Raw genomic sequence first — 17,546 nt, 5'->3', positions numbered from 1 at the left:
TTCTTGTCTTGGATGAATGCCAGTATCATCTCAGATCTTGCTGGGGTGGGTGGAAAGAAAATGTTGCAGTTTTAAAGCTACTTTTCTTGCAATTCTTTACATTTTTCCATGTCTAATGTGTATTCATTTGATAAGAGTGACAAAAACCTACATTTAAAAAAAAAAAGTTAGCTGTTGTGGGCTAGTTGATCTGGACATGTCTGACAAGTTATAAATGGCTCTAATGTATACAATGACTAACATGACAAGAGGAACTGATGATGCACTACCCAATTGCACCTTGTGCATTCTACTATTAAACTTTCAAGAGTACGTTTGAAGCCGGACTTAGTTTCCTAGGGGGCGCGCCTCACAGCTTGGGAACCACTGACTTAGGTAATTGTATTAGACGTGATTTGTGGTCAACTTGCTACAACTCTAAATTTTCAATGAATTTCTTATTTCATGGAATTACATAGATACACGATGAGGCGTGGCTTAACGTGACCACGGCCCCGAGTAGGGTACAAACGTGGGGCACTCCCCTTACTCCCATGTTAAATTGCCTACTTCACTCAACCAGGCAACGGCTGTACTCTTACTTTTAGTCTATAAACATTTTGGATATGCTTAGTTAGTCATTTTTAACATTTCCATGTCATAAATGACAAATTACATCATACCTAAAAACACTGATTCTAAATGTAAAAATGTTAGCATGAACAGAGACTGTCGCATGGAATGTAGCTACGTCAGCCAACAAGCCGATCCCAAATTACTTTCTTCAGATCGCGAACGTTAGCTAACTAACCCTGCTTTTATAGATAAAATGCAGAGAAGCTGTTGCGTACCATTTTGTTTGAAGAAAAGACCACCAAATCAAGTTTCATCAACTGCCCAGGTTAGACGAACCTCTCATGGTTTCAGGCTATAGGCCGCCATTGATGGAAATCTGTGGGTACCGGTTACTCGATACATTTCAAGCACTTAATTCACTGTAAGTGGCTAGCTAACACTTTTATTTATTTATTTTTATTTCACCTTTATTGAACCAGGTAGGCTAGTTGAGAACAAGTTCTCATTTGCAACTGCGACCTGGCCAAGATAAAGCAAAGTAGTTTGACACACAACAACAGAGTTACACAAGGAATAAACAAACACAGTGGAAAAAGTCTAAATACAGTATGTGCAAATGAGTTAGGATAAGGGAGGTAAGGCAAAAAAATTGGCCATGGTGGAGAAGTAATTACAATATAGCAATTAAACACTGGAATGGTAGATGTGCAGAAGACGAATGTGCAAGTAGAGATACTGGGGTGCATAGGAGCTAAATAAATAAATATAGTATGGGGATGAGGTAGTTGGATGGGCTATTTATAGATGGGCTATGTACAGGTGCAGTGATCTGTGAGCTGCTCTGACAGCTGGTGCTTAAAGCTAGTGAGGGAGATATGAGTCTCCAGCTTCAGTGATTTTGGCTGTTCTTTCCAGTCATTGGCTGCAGAGAACTGGAAGGAAAGGCGGCCAAAGGAAGAATTGGCTTTGGGGGTGACCAATGAGATATACCTGCTGGAGCGCGTGCAACGGGTGGGTGCTGCTATGGTGACCAGTGAGCTGAGATAAGGCGGGGCTTTACCTAGCAGAGACTTGTAGATGACCTGGAGCCAGTGGCTTTGGCCATGAATATGAAGCGAGGGCCAGCCAACGAGAGTGTACAGGTCGTAGTGGTGGGTAGTATATGGGGCTTTGGTGACAAAACGGGTGGCACTGTGATAGACTGCATCCAGTTTGTTGAGTAGAGTGTTGGAGGTTATTTTGTAAATGACATCGCTGAAGTCAAGGATCGGTAGGATGGTCAGTTCTACGAGGGTATGTTTGGCAGCATGAGTGAAGGATGCTTTGTTGCGAAATAGGAAGCCAATTCTAGATTTAGTTTTGGATTGGAGATGCTTAATGTCAGTCTGGAAGGAGAGTTTACAGTCTAACCAGACACCTAGGTATTTGTAATTGTCCACATATTCTAAGTCAGAACCGTCCAGAATAGTGATACTGGACGGGCAGGTAGGTGTGGGCAGCGATCGGTTGAAGAGCATACATTTAGTTTTACTTGCATTTAAGAGCAGTTGAAGGCCACGGATGGAGAGTTGTGTGGCATTGAAGCTCGTTTGGAGATTAGTTAACACAGTGTCAAAAGAAGGGCCAGAGGTTTACAGAATGGTGTCGTCTGCGCAGAGGTGGATCAGAGAATCACCAGCAGCAAGAGCGACATCATTGATGTATACAGAGAAGAGAGTCGGCTCAAGAGTTGAACCCTGTGGCACCCCATAGAGACTGCCAGAGGTCCAGACAACAGGCCCTCCGATTTGACACACTGAACTCCATCAGAGAAGTAGTTGGTGAAACAGGCGAGGCAGTCATTTGAGAAACCAAGGCTGTTGAGTCTGCCGATAGGAATGTGGTGATTGACAGAGTCGAAAGCCTTGGCCAGGTCGATCAATACGGCTGCACAGTAATGTCTCTTATCGATGGCAGTTATGATGTTGTTGTTAAAGAAGCAATAAAACTGACCTTTAGACTTGTTGAGTATCTGGCCAGTCTGAAATATGTATTTTTCTTTGCAACTCTGCCTAGAAGGCCAGCATCCCGGAGTCGCCTCTTCACTGTTGATATTGGCCACATACTCAACTAGTCTAAAGGTCAGTTTTATTGCTTCTTTAACAAAAAACACCAGTCGTTGAGACTGGTGTTTTGTGGGTACTATTTAATGAAGCTGCCAGTTGAGAACTTGTGAGGTGTCGGTTTCTCAAAGTAGACACTAATGTACTTGTCCTCTTGCTCAGTTGTGCACTGGGGCCTCCCACTCCTCTTTCTATTCTGGTTAGAGCCTGTTTGCGCTGTTCTGTGAAGGGAGTATTACATAGCGTTGTACGAGATCATCAGTTCCTTGGCAATTTCTCGCATGGAATAGCCTTAATTTCTCAGAACAAGAATAGACTGACGAGTTTCAGAAGAAAGGCTTTGTTTCTGGCCATTTTGAGCCTGTAAATCGAACCCACAAATGATGACGCTCCAGATACTCAACTAGTCTAAAGGACAGTTTTATTGCTTCTTTAATCAGAACAACAGTTTAACTGTGCTAACATAATTGCAAAAGGGTTTTCTAATGATCAATTAGCTAATCCAAGTAGATCATATTAAAAGGCTAACAGTGATAGTGATAGTTGCTGATAATGGGCCTCCGTACGCCTATGTAGATATTCCATTAAAAAAAAATCCAGCTACAATAGTCATTTACAACATTAACAATGTGTAAACTGTATTCCTGATCAATTTTATGTTATTTTAATGGACAAAAAGTGTGTTTTTCTTTCAAAAACAAGGACATTTCTAAGTGACCCCAAACTTTTGAACAGTAGTGTAAGAAGGCTGTTCATTGACTATAGCTCAGCCTTCAACACTGTAGTACCCTCCAAGCTCATCATTAAGCTAGGGTACCTGGGTCTGAACCCCACCCTGTGCAACTGGGTCCTGGTCTTCCTGACGGGCCGCCCCAGGTGGTGAAGGTAGGATGCAACACCTCCACTACGCTCATCCTCAACACAGGGGCCCCATAGGGGCCCCCCAGGGTGCGTGCTCAGACCCCTCCTGTACTCCCTGTTATCCAATAACTGTGAAGCCACGCGCGCTTGCAACTCAATCATCAAGTTTGCAGATGACACAACAGTAGTAGGCCTAATTGCCAACACTGACGAGACAGTGAGAAATAAGGTGATGAAAAAAATCAGACTGGCCAAGGCAAACTTTTTTATTAACATAATTGGTGAAGGGAAATTCTAAATTGATCTGGGGAATCTAAAAAGAGTTAACAGGGGTACTGCAGCGCCAGCTGTGCCATCAGAGTCCTGGGTTCGCGCCCAGGCTCTGTCGTAACCGGCCGCGACCGGGAGTTCCGTGGGGCGACACACAATTGGCCTAGCGTCGCCCGGGTTAGGGAGGGCTTGGTCGGTAGGGGTGTCCTTGTCTCATCGCGCACCAGCGACTCCTGTGGCGGGCTGGGCGCAGTGTACGCTAGCCAAGGTGGCCAGGTGCACGGTGTTTCCTCCGGCGCATTGGTGCGGCTGGCTTCCGGGTTGGATGTGCGCTGTGTTAAAGAAGCAGCGGCTTGGTTGGTTGTGTATCGGAGGACGCATGACTTTCAACCTTCGTCTCTCCCGAGCCCGTGCGGGAGTTGTAGCGATGAGACAAGATAGTAGCTACTACAACAATTGGATACTATGAAATTGGGGAGAAAAAGGGGTAAAAATTCAAAAAAAAAAAAAGAGTTACCAGGGAAAGACCATAGTAACACTGCAAAAAGACTAGAAATCATGGTGAATAACAATCTTACACAGGATGCAGTCGAAATAGCACTAGCCTTCAATTCCTACTTTATTGACTGTCAGGGTACTGACACAGAACCCCTCCACTGGTTTCTTGGGCTCAGTGGTAGCTCAGCTCAGACGCTCAAACTGTCTTCTTCATAAGGGTTCATCATAAGTGAGGTTTCTGAGTCAAAGGTGAACAAGGTGATTAGCTCACTAAAGAACTCTAAAGCCAAAGATGTGTTTGGGCTGGACTCTACCTTTCTTAAAAACTACAAAGAGTCACTCATTGACCCCATTACTAAGGTCACCAACACATCTATTGGTCTCGGGGTGTTTCCAAGGGTATGGAAGTCGGCCATAATAACGGCCATCTTTAAATCAGGCAACCCTGCTGACGTGAAAAACTACAGGCCCACCTGTGGTGTCAAAGGTTGTTGAAAAGTATGTGTAGCAGAACAGCTGATTGCCCACCTCAACAACAGCCCCTTCACATTACACTCCATGCAGCTTGGCTTCAGAGCGAAACACTCCACAGAAACAGCCAACTGCTTTCTTCTGGAAAATGTGAAGTCCAAGATGGACAAAGGGGGTGTTGTTGGGGCTGTGTTTCTGGACCTAAGGAAGGCTTTTAATACTGTTAACCATGAGATTCTCATCACAAAAATGTCCAAGTTCAACTTTCCCCCGATGCCTTGAGATGGAAGAAATCATACCTTGAAGGCAGAACTCAGTGTGTCAGAGTAAGTAATGAGCTGTCGCCCACTCTTAGCTATGATGTGGGCGTGCCCCAAGGGTCAATACTGGGGCCCCTCCTGTTCAGCCTGTACATTAATGATCTGCCTTCTGTCTGTACTGGGTCTGAAGTTAAAATGTATGCATATGATACAGTGATATATGTGCATGCAAAGAGCAAACAACAAGCTGCACAAGAACTCACTACTGTAATGGTCCAGGTTACAAAGTGGCTCAGTGACTCGTGTTTGCATCTCAATGTGAAAAAAACTGTTTGCATGTTCTTCACAAAGAGGGCAACAGATGCTACTGAGCCAGATGTCTATGTGTCAGGGGAGAAGCACCAGGTGGTATCTGATATTAAGTACATTGGCGTCATACTTGATTCCAACCTCTCGTTTAAAAAGCATGTGAAAAAGGTAATTCAAATAACCAAATTCAACCTAACTCATTTCCGATTTATACGAAATTGTTTGACTACAGAGGTAGCAAAACTGTACTTCAAATTTATGATACTCCCCCACTTAACATACTGCTTGACTAGTTGGGCCCAAGCTTGCTGTACAACATTAAAACCTATTCAGTCGGTTTACAAACAGGCTCCCGAAGTGCTTGATAGGAAGCCTAATAGCCATCATCATTGTTACATCCTCAGAAAGCATGAGCTCCAGAGTTGGTAAAATCGTGTGCAATACACCGACGCATGTCTTGTATTCAAGATCCTAAATGGCCTGGCTCCCAGTATTTTTGTTAAACAGAAAACCCAAACATATGGCAGCAGATCCACAAGGTCTGCCATGAGAGGTGACTGTATAGTTCCCTTAAGGAAAAGCACCTTTAGTAAATCCGCTTTCTCTGTGAGAGCTTCCCATGTCTGGAATACACTGCCATCAGACACACACAACTGCACCACATATCACACTTTCACAAAATGCATGAAGACATGGCTAAAGGTCAATCAGATTTCTGAACATAATCCTTAGCTGTGTATTGCCACTTTCCATGTTGTCTGTTGTCTGTAGCTTGTGAGGTGTGGAAACACTTTGTTGCTTTTATGAATTTTGTCTTGCTGCTTTTTGTTCTATGTTGCTCTGTCTGTTTGCTACATCTTGCTTGTCCTATGTTGCTCTGCGTGTGCTCACTTCTCAATGATTGTCTATATTGTAATTGTTTTTAAGAACCTGCCCAGAGACTGCGGTTGAAAATTAGCCGGCTGGCTAAAACCAGCACTTTTACAGAAACATTGATTAATGTGCACTGTCCCTGTAAAAACAAAATACACTCAACTCAACATCGACAGGACTGCATTGGGGAAGGTGAAAAGTTTCATGTTCCTCGGTGTACACATCACTGATAATCTGAAATGTTCCACCCTCATAGTGTGGTGAAGAAGGTGCAACAGCGCCTCTTCAACCTCAGGAGGCTGAAGAAATTTGGTTTGGTCCCTTAAGACCCTCACACACTTTTACAGATACACCATTGAGAGCATCCTGTCGGGCTGTATCACCACCTGGTATGGCAAATGCACCACCTGCGTCCGCAGGGCTCTCCAGATGGTGGTGCGGTCTGCCCAAAGCATTACCGTTGGCACACTGCCTTTCCTCGAGGACACCTACAGCTCCGATGTCACAGGAAGGCCAAAAAGATCATCAAGGAAATCAACCACCTGAGCCAAGGGCTGTTCATCCCGTTATCATCCAGAAGGTGAGGTCAGTACAGGTCAGGGTACTGGGACCGAGAGACTGAAAAACAGCTTTTATCTCAAGGCCATCAGACTCTTAAATAGCCATCACTATCCGGCCTCCACCCAGTACCCTGCCCTGAATTTAGTCACTGTCACTAGCCGGCTACCACCTGGTTACTCATCCATGCACCTTAGAAGCTGCTGCCCTATGTACATAGACATGGAATCACTGGTCACTTTAATAATGTTTACATACTGTTTAACTAATTGCACATGAATATACTGTATTCTACTGTATTATAGTCAATGCCACTCCGACATTGCTCGTCCTAATATTGATGTATTTCTTCATTTTATTATTTTACCTTGATTTGTGTGTATTGTTGTGACTTGTTAGATACCACTGCATTGTTGTAGCTAGAAACACAATCATTTCGCTAGACCTGCAATAACATCAGCTTAATATGTGTACGTGACTAATACAATTTGATTTGAAGTAGGTGTAGATATTGACATAGGCTACTTTGGGCCATTTGGTAGGGTTGTCTGCACAGCTGGTCTCAGGCAAGTTGAAAGGACATATAGGCAAGTGAACAAGAATCAACTTTTCTAAATACCTAGACCGTTCAAGCTTAGGCAAAGACTGGAAGTAGTTATGCAGCATATCTAAAACTAGCGAAGCAAGCTAACTAGGAAAAAGCTTAGGGTTAACAAACAGTGACGTAAGTACACTGCTCAAAAAAATAAAGGGAACACTAAAATAACACATCCTAGATCTGAATGAATGAAATATTCTTATTGAATACTTTTTTCATTACATACTTGAATGTGCTGACAACAAAATCACACAAAAATGATCAATGGAAATCAAATTGATCAACCCATGGAGGTCTGGATTTGGAGTCACACTCAAAATTAAAGTGGAAAACCACACTACAGGCTGATCCAACTTTGGTGTAATGTCCTTAAAACAAGTCAAAATGAGGCTCAGTAGTGTGTGTGGCCTCCACGTGCCTGTATGACCTCCCTACAACGCCTGGGCATGCTCCTGATGAGGAGGCGGATGGTCTCCTGAGGGATCTCCTCCCACCTGGACTAAAGCATCCGCCAACTCCTGGACAGTCTGTGGTGAAACACAGACTGTTGGTGGATGGAGCGAGACATGATGTCCCAGATGTGCTCAATTGGATTCAGGTCTGGGGAACGGGCGGGCCAGTCCATAGCATCAATGCCTTCCTCTTGCAGGAACTGCTGACACACTCCAGCCACATGAGGTCTAGCATTGTCTTGCATTAGGAAGAACCCAGGGCCAACCGCACCAGCATATGGTCTCACAAGGGGTCTGAGGACCTCATCCCGGTACCTAATGGCAGTCAGGCTACCTCTGGCGAGCACATGGAGGGCTGTGCGGCCCCCCAAAGAAATGCCACCCCACACCATGACTGACCCACCGCCAAACCGGTCATGCTGGAGGATGTTGCAGGCAGCAGAACGTTCTCCACGGCGTCTCCAGACTCTGTCACGTCTGTCATGTGCTCAGTGTGAGCCTGCTTTCATTTGTGAAGAGCACAGGGCACCAGTGGCGAATTTGCCAATCTTGGTGTTCTCTGGCAAATGCCAAACGTCCTGCACGGTGTTGGGCTGTAAGCACAACCCCCACCTGTGGTCGTCGGGCCCTCATACCACCCTCATGGAGTCTGTTTCTGACCTTTTGAGCAGACACATGCACATTTGTGGCCTGCAGGAGGTCATTTTGCAGGGCTCTGGCAGTGCTCCTTATTGCACAAAGGCGGAGGTAGCGGTCCTGCTGCTGGGTTGTTGCCCTCCTACGGCCTCCTCCACGTCTCCTGATGTATTGGCCTGTCTCCTGGTAGCGCCTCCATGCTCTGGACACTACGCTGACAGACACAGCAAACCTTCTTTTCTCAGCTCGCATTGATGTGCCATCCTGGATGAGCTGCACTACCTGAGCCACTTGTGTTGGTTGTGGACTCCGTCTCATGCTACCACTAGAGTGAAAGCACCGCCAGCATTCAAGTGACCAAAACATCAGCCAGGAAGCATAGGAACTGAGAAGTGGTCGGTGGTCCCCACCTGCAGAACCACTCCTTTATTGGGGGTGTCTTGCTAATTGCCTATAATTTCCACCTGTTGTCTATTCCATTTGCACAACAGCATGTGAAATGTATTGTCAATCAGTGTTGCTTCCTAAGTGGACAGTTTGATTTCACAGAAGTGTGATTGAATTGGAGTTACATTGTGTTGTTTAAGTGTTCCCTTTATTTTTTTGAGCAGTGTATAATGTAGCAGCTTTACTAGCTTTATGGCACATTCATAACTACTCGGAACTGGGAAATCTCTGACTTCCTTTCTTTCAAAACTGGGAACTCGGGAATAAAACAAGCTCCAAATGGAAAAAATATTTTTGAACGGTCATCCAACTCGGAAATCAAACTCAGGACTCTTTCTAGAGCTCCGACTTGAAGATCACTCACAGTACCAGTCAAAAGTTTGGACACACCTACTCAAGCAAGGGTTTTTCTTTATTTGGACTATTTTCTACATTGTAGAATAATAGTGAAGACATCAAAACTATGAAATAACACATATGGAATCATGTACAGTAGTAACAGAAAAGTAACTAAACAAATCAGAATATACTTTTATATTTGAGATTATTAAAAGTAGCCACCCTTTGCCTTGACAGCTTTGCAAACTCTTAGCATTCTCTCAACCAGCTTCAAGAGGTAGTCACCTGGAATGCATTTCAAATTTGAGATTTTTGGTTCCAACCTCCATGTCTTTGTGAGATGCAGAGTAGGTGAACGGATAATCTTCAAGACTATTGGAAAAGCATTCCAGGTGAAGCTGGTTGAGAGAATGCCAAGAGTGTGCAAAGCTGACATCAGGGCAAAGGGTGGCTACTTTTAATAATCTCAAATATAAAAGTATATTCTGATTTGTTTAGTTACTTTTCTGTTACTACATGATTCCATATGTGTTATTTCATAGTGTTGATGTCGTCACTATTATTCTACAATCTCGAAAATAGTAAAAATAAAGAAAAACTATTGAATGAGTAGGTGTGTCCAAATTTTTGACTGGTACTGTACGTCATGATCTTGATCTATTTTTCTGAATTCCCAGTTGTTTTGAACACAGCATTACTGTCAGTGTTAGCAGGTCGGGTAACACATTAGTGGAAATATGTATCATGCCAATCATTTGTTGTTGTGAGAGCCAAGTATGTTAATAAAGACACGCGAGGCTGATGAAAACGTTTGTTGAAACGACAGTGTCAGTAGTTTGCTTAGGATGACGCCAAAGCTAATTACATGGGAGTACCCTACCTAAAACACTGGCCAAAATAACAATTTTAATAGAATATCGGTGTCTAGTTTGCTAACGTTATTTGTGATCACTCAAATAAGCACCTTTTCATATATAGGCTATGCACTATATTATGCTATATATTATTTATTAGATGTGTCCATTAGTTATTTTGTCCGATTTATAGTGAATGAACACGGTCAACGTTTTCATAAAACAACGCGCTTCAAGTATTGCGCGCTTTTTGGATTAGTGGTTTCGCCGTACAACAACAACAGAAATGGCGTCTTCCCAGGATGTCCACGTCCGTATTTGTGGACAAGAAATAATCAAATATGATCTCGAAATTAAAGCTCTCATTCAGGTACACCCATCTTAACAACTTTTAACTTATTTTTATTTATTAGGTTTACCTTGTGTCATTTCAATATGCGGTTGTGAGCCAAGATAGTGTACATTTGTCCAGCTGTCTAATCTAGCCTAGTTCATTTGGCTGGCTAGCTAACTAGCTAATTGCGGAGAGCAAGCTATGCAATATAGCCTGTTTCACGACTGTGTATTACATTGAATGGACAGTTACATAAAACTATATTCTCTTGATTAGGACATTAGAGAATGTCCGGGGCCACAAAGTGTGCTGATGGATTTCAACTCCAAAGTAAAAGAGAAATTAAATCAACTGCGACTGAGAATCCAGGTAGTTATGTAAATCAATGCTAATTTATTTTAGATCGCATTTATTGTGATTAGATAGCTAGGAAAAACTCATCTGAACTATACATTACATTCACAGAATATGGAACAAATGGCTAAGGAACAAGACAGAGAGACAGACAAACAAGCCATCCTGAGTGAGACAGAGAGTCATCGCAGACAGAATCTGAGGTGAGAGATTGGGATCCAGATTCCTATTTAACATGCCATTGACCTCACACCTTTTGGAATTCCCTGACTGAATATTTTCATATTATTATCTACAGTAACCAGACAGCTTGGAGGAAGGCAAACTTGGCATGTAAACTGTCCATTGACAACCTTGAGAAAGATCAACTTCTGAATGGTGGAGACTCTACTGTGAGACAGCGGTGAGTAGTGCTCTTCTCATCAGGCACAGCTGTTAGCTATTTTATTAATGCTCTATGTCCAGTTTCTTATTCCTACAATCATTATTCTTCACAGCCTGAAAAACCCTATTTTCAACACACCCTAATGTACAGGCTAAAAGATACCCCCTCTAACAGGGTGACAGGGACAGAAAGTTGAGATTGCATTGAATTTAGTTCTAGTGTGTCATCCCCTCTCTGTGTGCGTGTGTGTTCTCAGGAAAGCAACTAAGGAGAGTCTGGTCCAGACGTCTGGTGACATCACAGAGAGCTTGATGAGCATCAGTCGTATGATGGCCCAGTCGGTGTCTCAGAGCGAGGAGACCATCGGCACTCTGGGTAAGAGACTACTCATTCAGGAAGGGAGAACAGTCACAAAATGGGTGCCAGTGGTTAGTGCTTGAAGACAAATATAAGATACGATAACTTTGTCCATTCACATTTTTTTTTAAAGTTAGTATACAAAATACACAATCAATACACTATAATACAAATAATGCAATACAAAAATGGCTGGAAAGTGAGAACACATTCACATAGCCTAGTCCCTTTGGCATAATGTCCTCAGTGTCCCTGGGTAGTTACAGACTTCGTCCATTAGGCTAGAACACTTTGCATTTCCAGCACCTATTCTAATTCATGCAAGCCACTCTTATTAAGCTATGATAAATTACTGTAAAACTTTAATTAAACGCTTAGTCGCCTGTGCCTTTTAATTAACCAGGCAAAGGCACACATTTCAGCTAATAAACGCCGGTTTCAAATAAATGAATTCTAAATTACTTGTTTACGAGGTACCTATGAATTAACAATAATTGTTTCCGAGGTTTAATCTTTGATTTTTTACATTGCCATTATTTAATCTGTTTTTATCGGCAGTAAGAAACTGCTAGCTAAGTGGCAAGCACAAAAACAGAACTTCAGGTGAACAGACCCCCAGAAATCGTCAGATCGCCCACTAGTGGCGGAAGTAAGAATTGCCCGAAAATGCAGTCGAGGAGAATAATTATGTCCAGGATTTTTTTTTTTTTTTCCATAGAGGCCTTTTTGCCTTTATACAGATTACAACTTTTAATTTCAGACTAATTGAAAATGAAACTTTGTTTAAAGTATCACCCTTTCTTAAACAAGCCGTACAAAGCTGGTTACAATTTCATCCTCCAGAAAAGATAGAACAAATATTATGGTTAAACTTTTTAAATTATATGAACAAAAAATGTTCAATTTTATTTGGAATGGCAAGCCAGACAAAATTAAAAGGTCCAATTTATATCATGAATATGAATTTGTGGGGCAGAAATTATTAAAGCATTAGACCTCTCACTAAAAGGTATCAGTCATACAAAAGTAATATTTAAATCCAAAATGGTTCTCTAGTAAATTGATAGGAATGTCTCACCCCATGTTCAAGAATGGCCTTTTCCCCTTTATTCAGATTACAACTGCTCACTTTCGGTTGTTTGAAAACAGAATCATCTCCAAAATATAGTTCTTTAAACAAGCCTTAAAGGTTGGTTGCAATTTTAGTTTAATCCACCTGAAAAAAACAGAACAAATATTGTGGTTAAACTCTAACATACTAATGGATAAAAATAACTTATTTTTCGATAAATTAAATAAATAAATATATTTTGTTGTAAATTATATCATAAATAGGACTGGTGGAGTTAGGTCACATGCAGCTAACACAGACATATGGAAATGTCTGCTCTACCCAAAAAGTAAGGAACTTGTCAGTCGGCCCTGCATTAAAGACCATAAATGGTTCAAGAAAATTGTGATAAATAAAAACCATATACCAATTTCATTTAAGGACCAAAACATTGACAGCTGTGCCATATAAATTGCAAAATAGTTGGGAAGAGTTTTTCGGTGTACCTATTCCATGGCACATGGTTTATGAATTGACACGCAAAACAACGGCAGATTCAAAACTTCACATTTTTCAATTTAAATCATTATACAACATTTTTGAAATTAATAGACTGTTATATCATTTATTTATTTTGGTACTGTCCATATGTATCTCATTTTTGGTCACAGGTCCAAGAATGGCTGAAGAATTACAGCATTTGCCTAGAACTAGTCAGTCAGTCAATCAATCAATAATATAATTATTATTTCAGCAAAAAATGAGAAGCTATGAGAATAGAAAAGTTTAGTACTTCTGTGAAGCATCACAGCACAGTTGAAACATATATGGTAAATATAAATCCAAAATGGATGGTGTTAAGAGATAGATGGGAGGGGTTGAATGGAGCTGAAGGGTGGGACTAATAACAAGATAACCAATGTAAAACATACGGGGTCTGTAAAATGTATATAGGTTCAGAAATGTTAAGTAGCACAGTTACAAATAGAAATCAAACTGGATGGACATCAGAAATAGAGGAAGGACTAAAAACAAACAAAATATAACTATTGTAAAATGTGTGTAAACTGAAGGTAGAAGCCTAAGTGTTATTGTTTATTAGTTTACTCCAATTGGGGGAGGGTTTGCAAGGAATAATAAAGGTATATTCTAAAAAAAGTATATGTATGTATGAATGTTTATGTGTATGCATGTACAGTTGAAGTCAGAAGTTTACATACACTTAGGTTGGAGTCATTAAAACTAGTTTTTCAACCACTCCACAAATTTCTTGTTAACAAACTATAGTTTTGGCAAGTCGGTTTGGACATCTACTTTGTGCATGATACAAGTAATTTTTCCAACAATTTTTTACAGACAGATTATTTCACTTATAATTCACTGTATCACAATTCCAGTGGGTCAGAAGTTTACATACGCTAAGTTGAATGCGCCTTTAAACAGCTTGGGGGTGGGGGGCTTTAGAAGCTTCTGATAGGCTAATTGGCATCATTTGAGTCAATTGGAGGTGTACCTGTGGATGTATTTCAAGGCCTACCTTCAAACTCAGTGCCTCTTTGCTTGACATCGTGGGAAAATAAAAAATCAGGCAAGACCCCAGACATTTTTTTTTTAGACCTCCACAAGTCTGGTTCATCCTTGGGAGCAATTTCCAAACGCCTGAAGGTACCACGTTCATCTGTACAAACAATAGTACGCAAGTCTAAACACCATGGGACCACACAGCCGACATACCGTTCAGGAAAGAGACACATTCTGTCTCCTAGAGATGAACGTACTTTGGTGCGAAAAGTGCAAATCAATCCCAGAACAGCAAATTACATTGTGAAGATGCTGGAGGAAACAGGTACAAAAGTATCTATATCCACAGTATAACGAGTCCTATATCCACATAACCTGAAAGGCCGCTCAGCAAGGAAGAAGCCACTGCTTCAAAACCGCCATAAAAAAGCCAGACTACGGTTTGCAACTGCACATGGGGACAAAGATCGTACTTTTTGGAGAAATGTCCTCTGGTCTGATGAAACAAAAATAGAACTGTTTGGAGGGAAAAGGGGGAGGCTTGCAAGCCGAAGAACAGCATCCCAACCGTGAAGCATGGGGGTGGCAGCATCATGTTTTGGGGGTGCTTTGCTGCAGGAGTGACTGGTGCACGTCGGAAAATTGTGGCTATATTGAAGCAACATCTCAAAACATCAGTCAATAAGTTAAAGCTTGGTCACAAATGCATCTTCCAAATGGACAAGACCCCAAGCATACTTCCAAAGTTGTGGCAAAATGGCTTAAGGACAGCAAAGTCAAGGTATTGGAGTGGCCATCACAAAGCCCTGACCTCAATCCTATAGAACATTTGTGGACAGAACTGAGAAAGCGTGTGCGAGCAAGGAGGCCAAAAAAACAGGCTCCGTTACTTCAGCTCTGTCAGGAGGAATGGGCCAAAATTCATCCAACTTGTGGGAAGCTAAAAAAAAAGCCTGTGGATACTATGCTATTAGAAAGGTTCAAAATTAATGTAGAACACCACAGCACAATTTGAAAATATATGGCACAGGGAAACCAAACGAGGGTGGTCTATGTTGATGGGCAGAGACTGCCTAAGCGGTGGGATTAAAGAGTTTATGTATTATGTGATTGCTGTATATAAAATGTATGTAGCAGAAAAGCTGTAAAAAAATAAAGATGTCCTCCGAAGAGGTGGATGAATGAATAAAAAAATAAATAAACACATTACTGCAGGAAATGTATTAATATGCTGGAATTAACTATGCAAATGAGCAAAAGCTGTGTCCGTTAAGGAAATAGACGCCTGGCTCATAAGCGCCTGTTCAGTGATTTCAGCAAATAAACGCCCAAGCTATTTTTGAAATTTTACAGTATTCATGCTTTGTAGAAATGCACATTCACTCATACAGTACTTGTCCTCCTATATAGCCACATCTTCAAGAACAGTCCTGGAAACAGATGAAGAGTTCAAATCCATGACAGGAACCATACATTTGGGAAGGAAACTGATCTCGAAGTATAATCGACGAGAATTGACTGACAAACTACTCATCTTTCTAGCAGTAGCTTTGTTTTTAGCCACTGTCTTGTACATTTTGAAAAAAAGGCTGTTCCCATTCATTTAGAGGAAATTGTAAGCAATTGCCAGTTTTGTCCTTTATTACTCCCCAAAACGACATCTGTAATGTCACTGCAGTCATGCTGCGTTTCTAACCTTTCAATGTCTTTCTTGCCCTACTACAGCCTTGTGCATGGCCATTTTGCATCTTCAAACCTGTCTGACATGCATTATCTATACCACAGAGGAATGACCTTTAATGGTAAACTCACCGCAGATGTTGAGATGAGCGTGATGAAAGGACTGCTCTCAGAGTATCTTGAGCATGTGCACAGGTGCGCTTCACGCTGCTACGAAATGGAAGCTACAGGACCCAAAACAGAGAAGTTTAGCCTTGCGGAAATTGATCCACTTTCGTGCATGCAACATCTCGTTGAGTATCTTTACTGGCAGGAATTCTTTTTTATTCCATTACCTTATTTTTACTGTATAGTATACCTCAAATGTACACCCTGGTGTTAGTCCATACGAGGAAATGACAATGGTTACTGTACATCTGAAACAGTATAATAAAGTTTGGACGTAACGTCTGCCAATGGTTTTTGGATAGAGAACATTATGGCCTAAACGCACCAAAGGAGACGGCGTGTGTGTAATTTGAGAATACATTTTTGAATTATGACTCAATTGAAGCCGAGCGTGCGGGTTTTCCACTTTAACTCCTCGCTCAATTAAGTATATTGTAAAGTTATCGCTGGTGCTGTTAGTCACAACAAAATGTGGTCAATTTAACTTTTTTTTTTTGAAGAGGTAGCTAAGGGTTGAGGCTTTACCATACATGGTAAATTAACCAATTCATCCATTTATGGAAACATAGCAATCCTGCTCTGCCTGTCCCGTCCTTTTCACCCGTCTCGCTCTGCTTGCTCCACCTTGTTCTGGTAAGTTCTTTGCATTAGTGTAGGAAATTGAGTTTACATTGAAGTTGAAAAACGACTGAATAAACAAGTATTTCGTGTCTTATTGCTAGGTAGCGGAAAGATCTCTCCAATACATGTTCTACATATTACCAGTAGATGGCAGTAAGCAACCAATGTATTATGGCCAGATTTGCCAGTTTTGTTTTAAAGAGCAGACACTTTTGCACCCGAAAGGACATATCCTTGCTCCAGACAGTAAGATTGGGGTATGCATTCTTGGTACCCTTTGGAAATGTGAGAGGAACACACTGATTTGGTAAAAGAAACGTTTTGTATCATCATCTTTGAAATGCAAGATAAAGGCCATAATGTATTATTCCAGCCCAGGTGGCCACTAGATGGCAGTGTACGTGAAGTTTTAGGCAATGAACCATTGCGTTTGTTCAAAATGTTGTATGAAGACAATTTGTTCAAAACTGTACATAGCATGGTATTCTTTCACTGTAATACAGTACAGTTGGATTAAATTCTTAAGTTTTGACCACAGATGTCTGTACTTACCATCTGTACCTCAGGGTATCCACCGATCCTGAAGACGTTCCAGTTGAAGTGGATTTAAATAAAATCATTTGTATGGAGGTCAATGGGAGTATGTCAAAATAAATGTCTATAATTCGCTGTGTGAGGCTTACTGACTAAATTTTGCAATGTTTAGGTTGGCTAGAATGTCCCGCCTTTGTGGTAATATATTTACATTGTTAAGGCATTGAGTCCTGTCTCGTCATTATCGAGATCTTTGGAGATGGCTTGTCTAATTTCGCAATCGCATTAACGCTTTATTTTCACGCTGACATTTGAGTGGAGTCAGCCCTCTCCCTTCGCCTTCCTCTGGGATTACGATGTAATTGATAACTTTTGCGCAGTCGTAAATTGACTTCCCTCACTTCAAATTGTACACGAGAGAGTTAAATCAACAAGTCTCAATTAGTCAATTTGCACTC

At 41.5% G+C, this 17,546-nt stretch overlaps 1 protein-coding gene across 2 annotated transcripts; it reads left to right on the top strand.

The window, feature by feature from the left end:
• Positions 1 to 10,325: 10,325 nt before the first annotated feature.
• Positions 10,326 to 16,209, top strand: bnip1b (BCL2 interacting protein 1b). Of its 2 annotated transcripts, none has more exons than XM_090191343.1 (6): positions 10,326 to 10,453; positions 10,694 to 10,786; positions 10,883 to 10,974; positions 11,070 to 11,174; positions 11,413 to 11,531; positions 13,236 to 14,648. In XM_090191343.1, the coding sequence occupies exons 1-6, from the start codon at positions 10,370 to 10,372 to the stop codon at positions 13,304 to 13,306; spliced, it is 564 nt and encodes a 187-aa protein (XP_090047469.1). In that variant the 5' UTR covers positions 10,326 to 10,369; the 3' UTR covers positions 13,307 to 14,648.
• The last annotated feature ends 1,337 nt before the right edge of the window (positions 16,210 to 17,546 follow it).

Source organism: Oncorhynchus mykiss, chromosome 12 (assembly GCF_057628025.1).
Source record: "Oncorhynchus mykiss isolate SJ-2025 chromosome 12, ASM5762802v1, whole genome shotgun sequence".
Classification (NCBI taxonomy): Eukaryota; Metazoa; Chordata; class Actinopteri; order Salmoniformes; family Salmonidae; genus Oncorhynchus; species Oncorhynchus mykiss.
Note: the sequence above shows the minus strand (reverse complement) of the source record. Positions and strands in the feature narration are given on the sequence as shown.

Coding starts and splice junctions, on each gene's coding strand:
- bnip1b (XM_090191343.1), top strand. CDS start 10,370: ATGGCGTCTTCCCAGGATGTCCACGTCCGTATTTGTGGACAAGAAATA. Junction 10,454..10,693: donor AAATTAAAGCTCTCATTCAG/GTACACCCATCT, acceptor TCTCTTGATTAG/GACATTAGAGAATGTCCGGG. Junction 10,975..11,069: donor CATCGCAGACAGAATCTGAG/GTGAGAGATTGG, acceptor TATTATCTACAG/TAACCAGACAGCTTGGAGGA.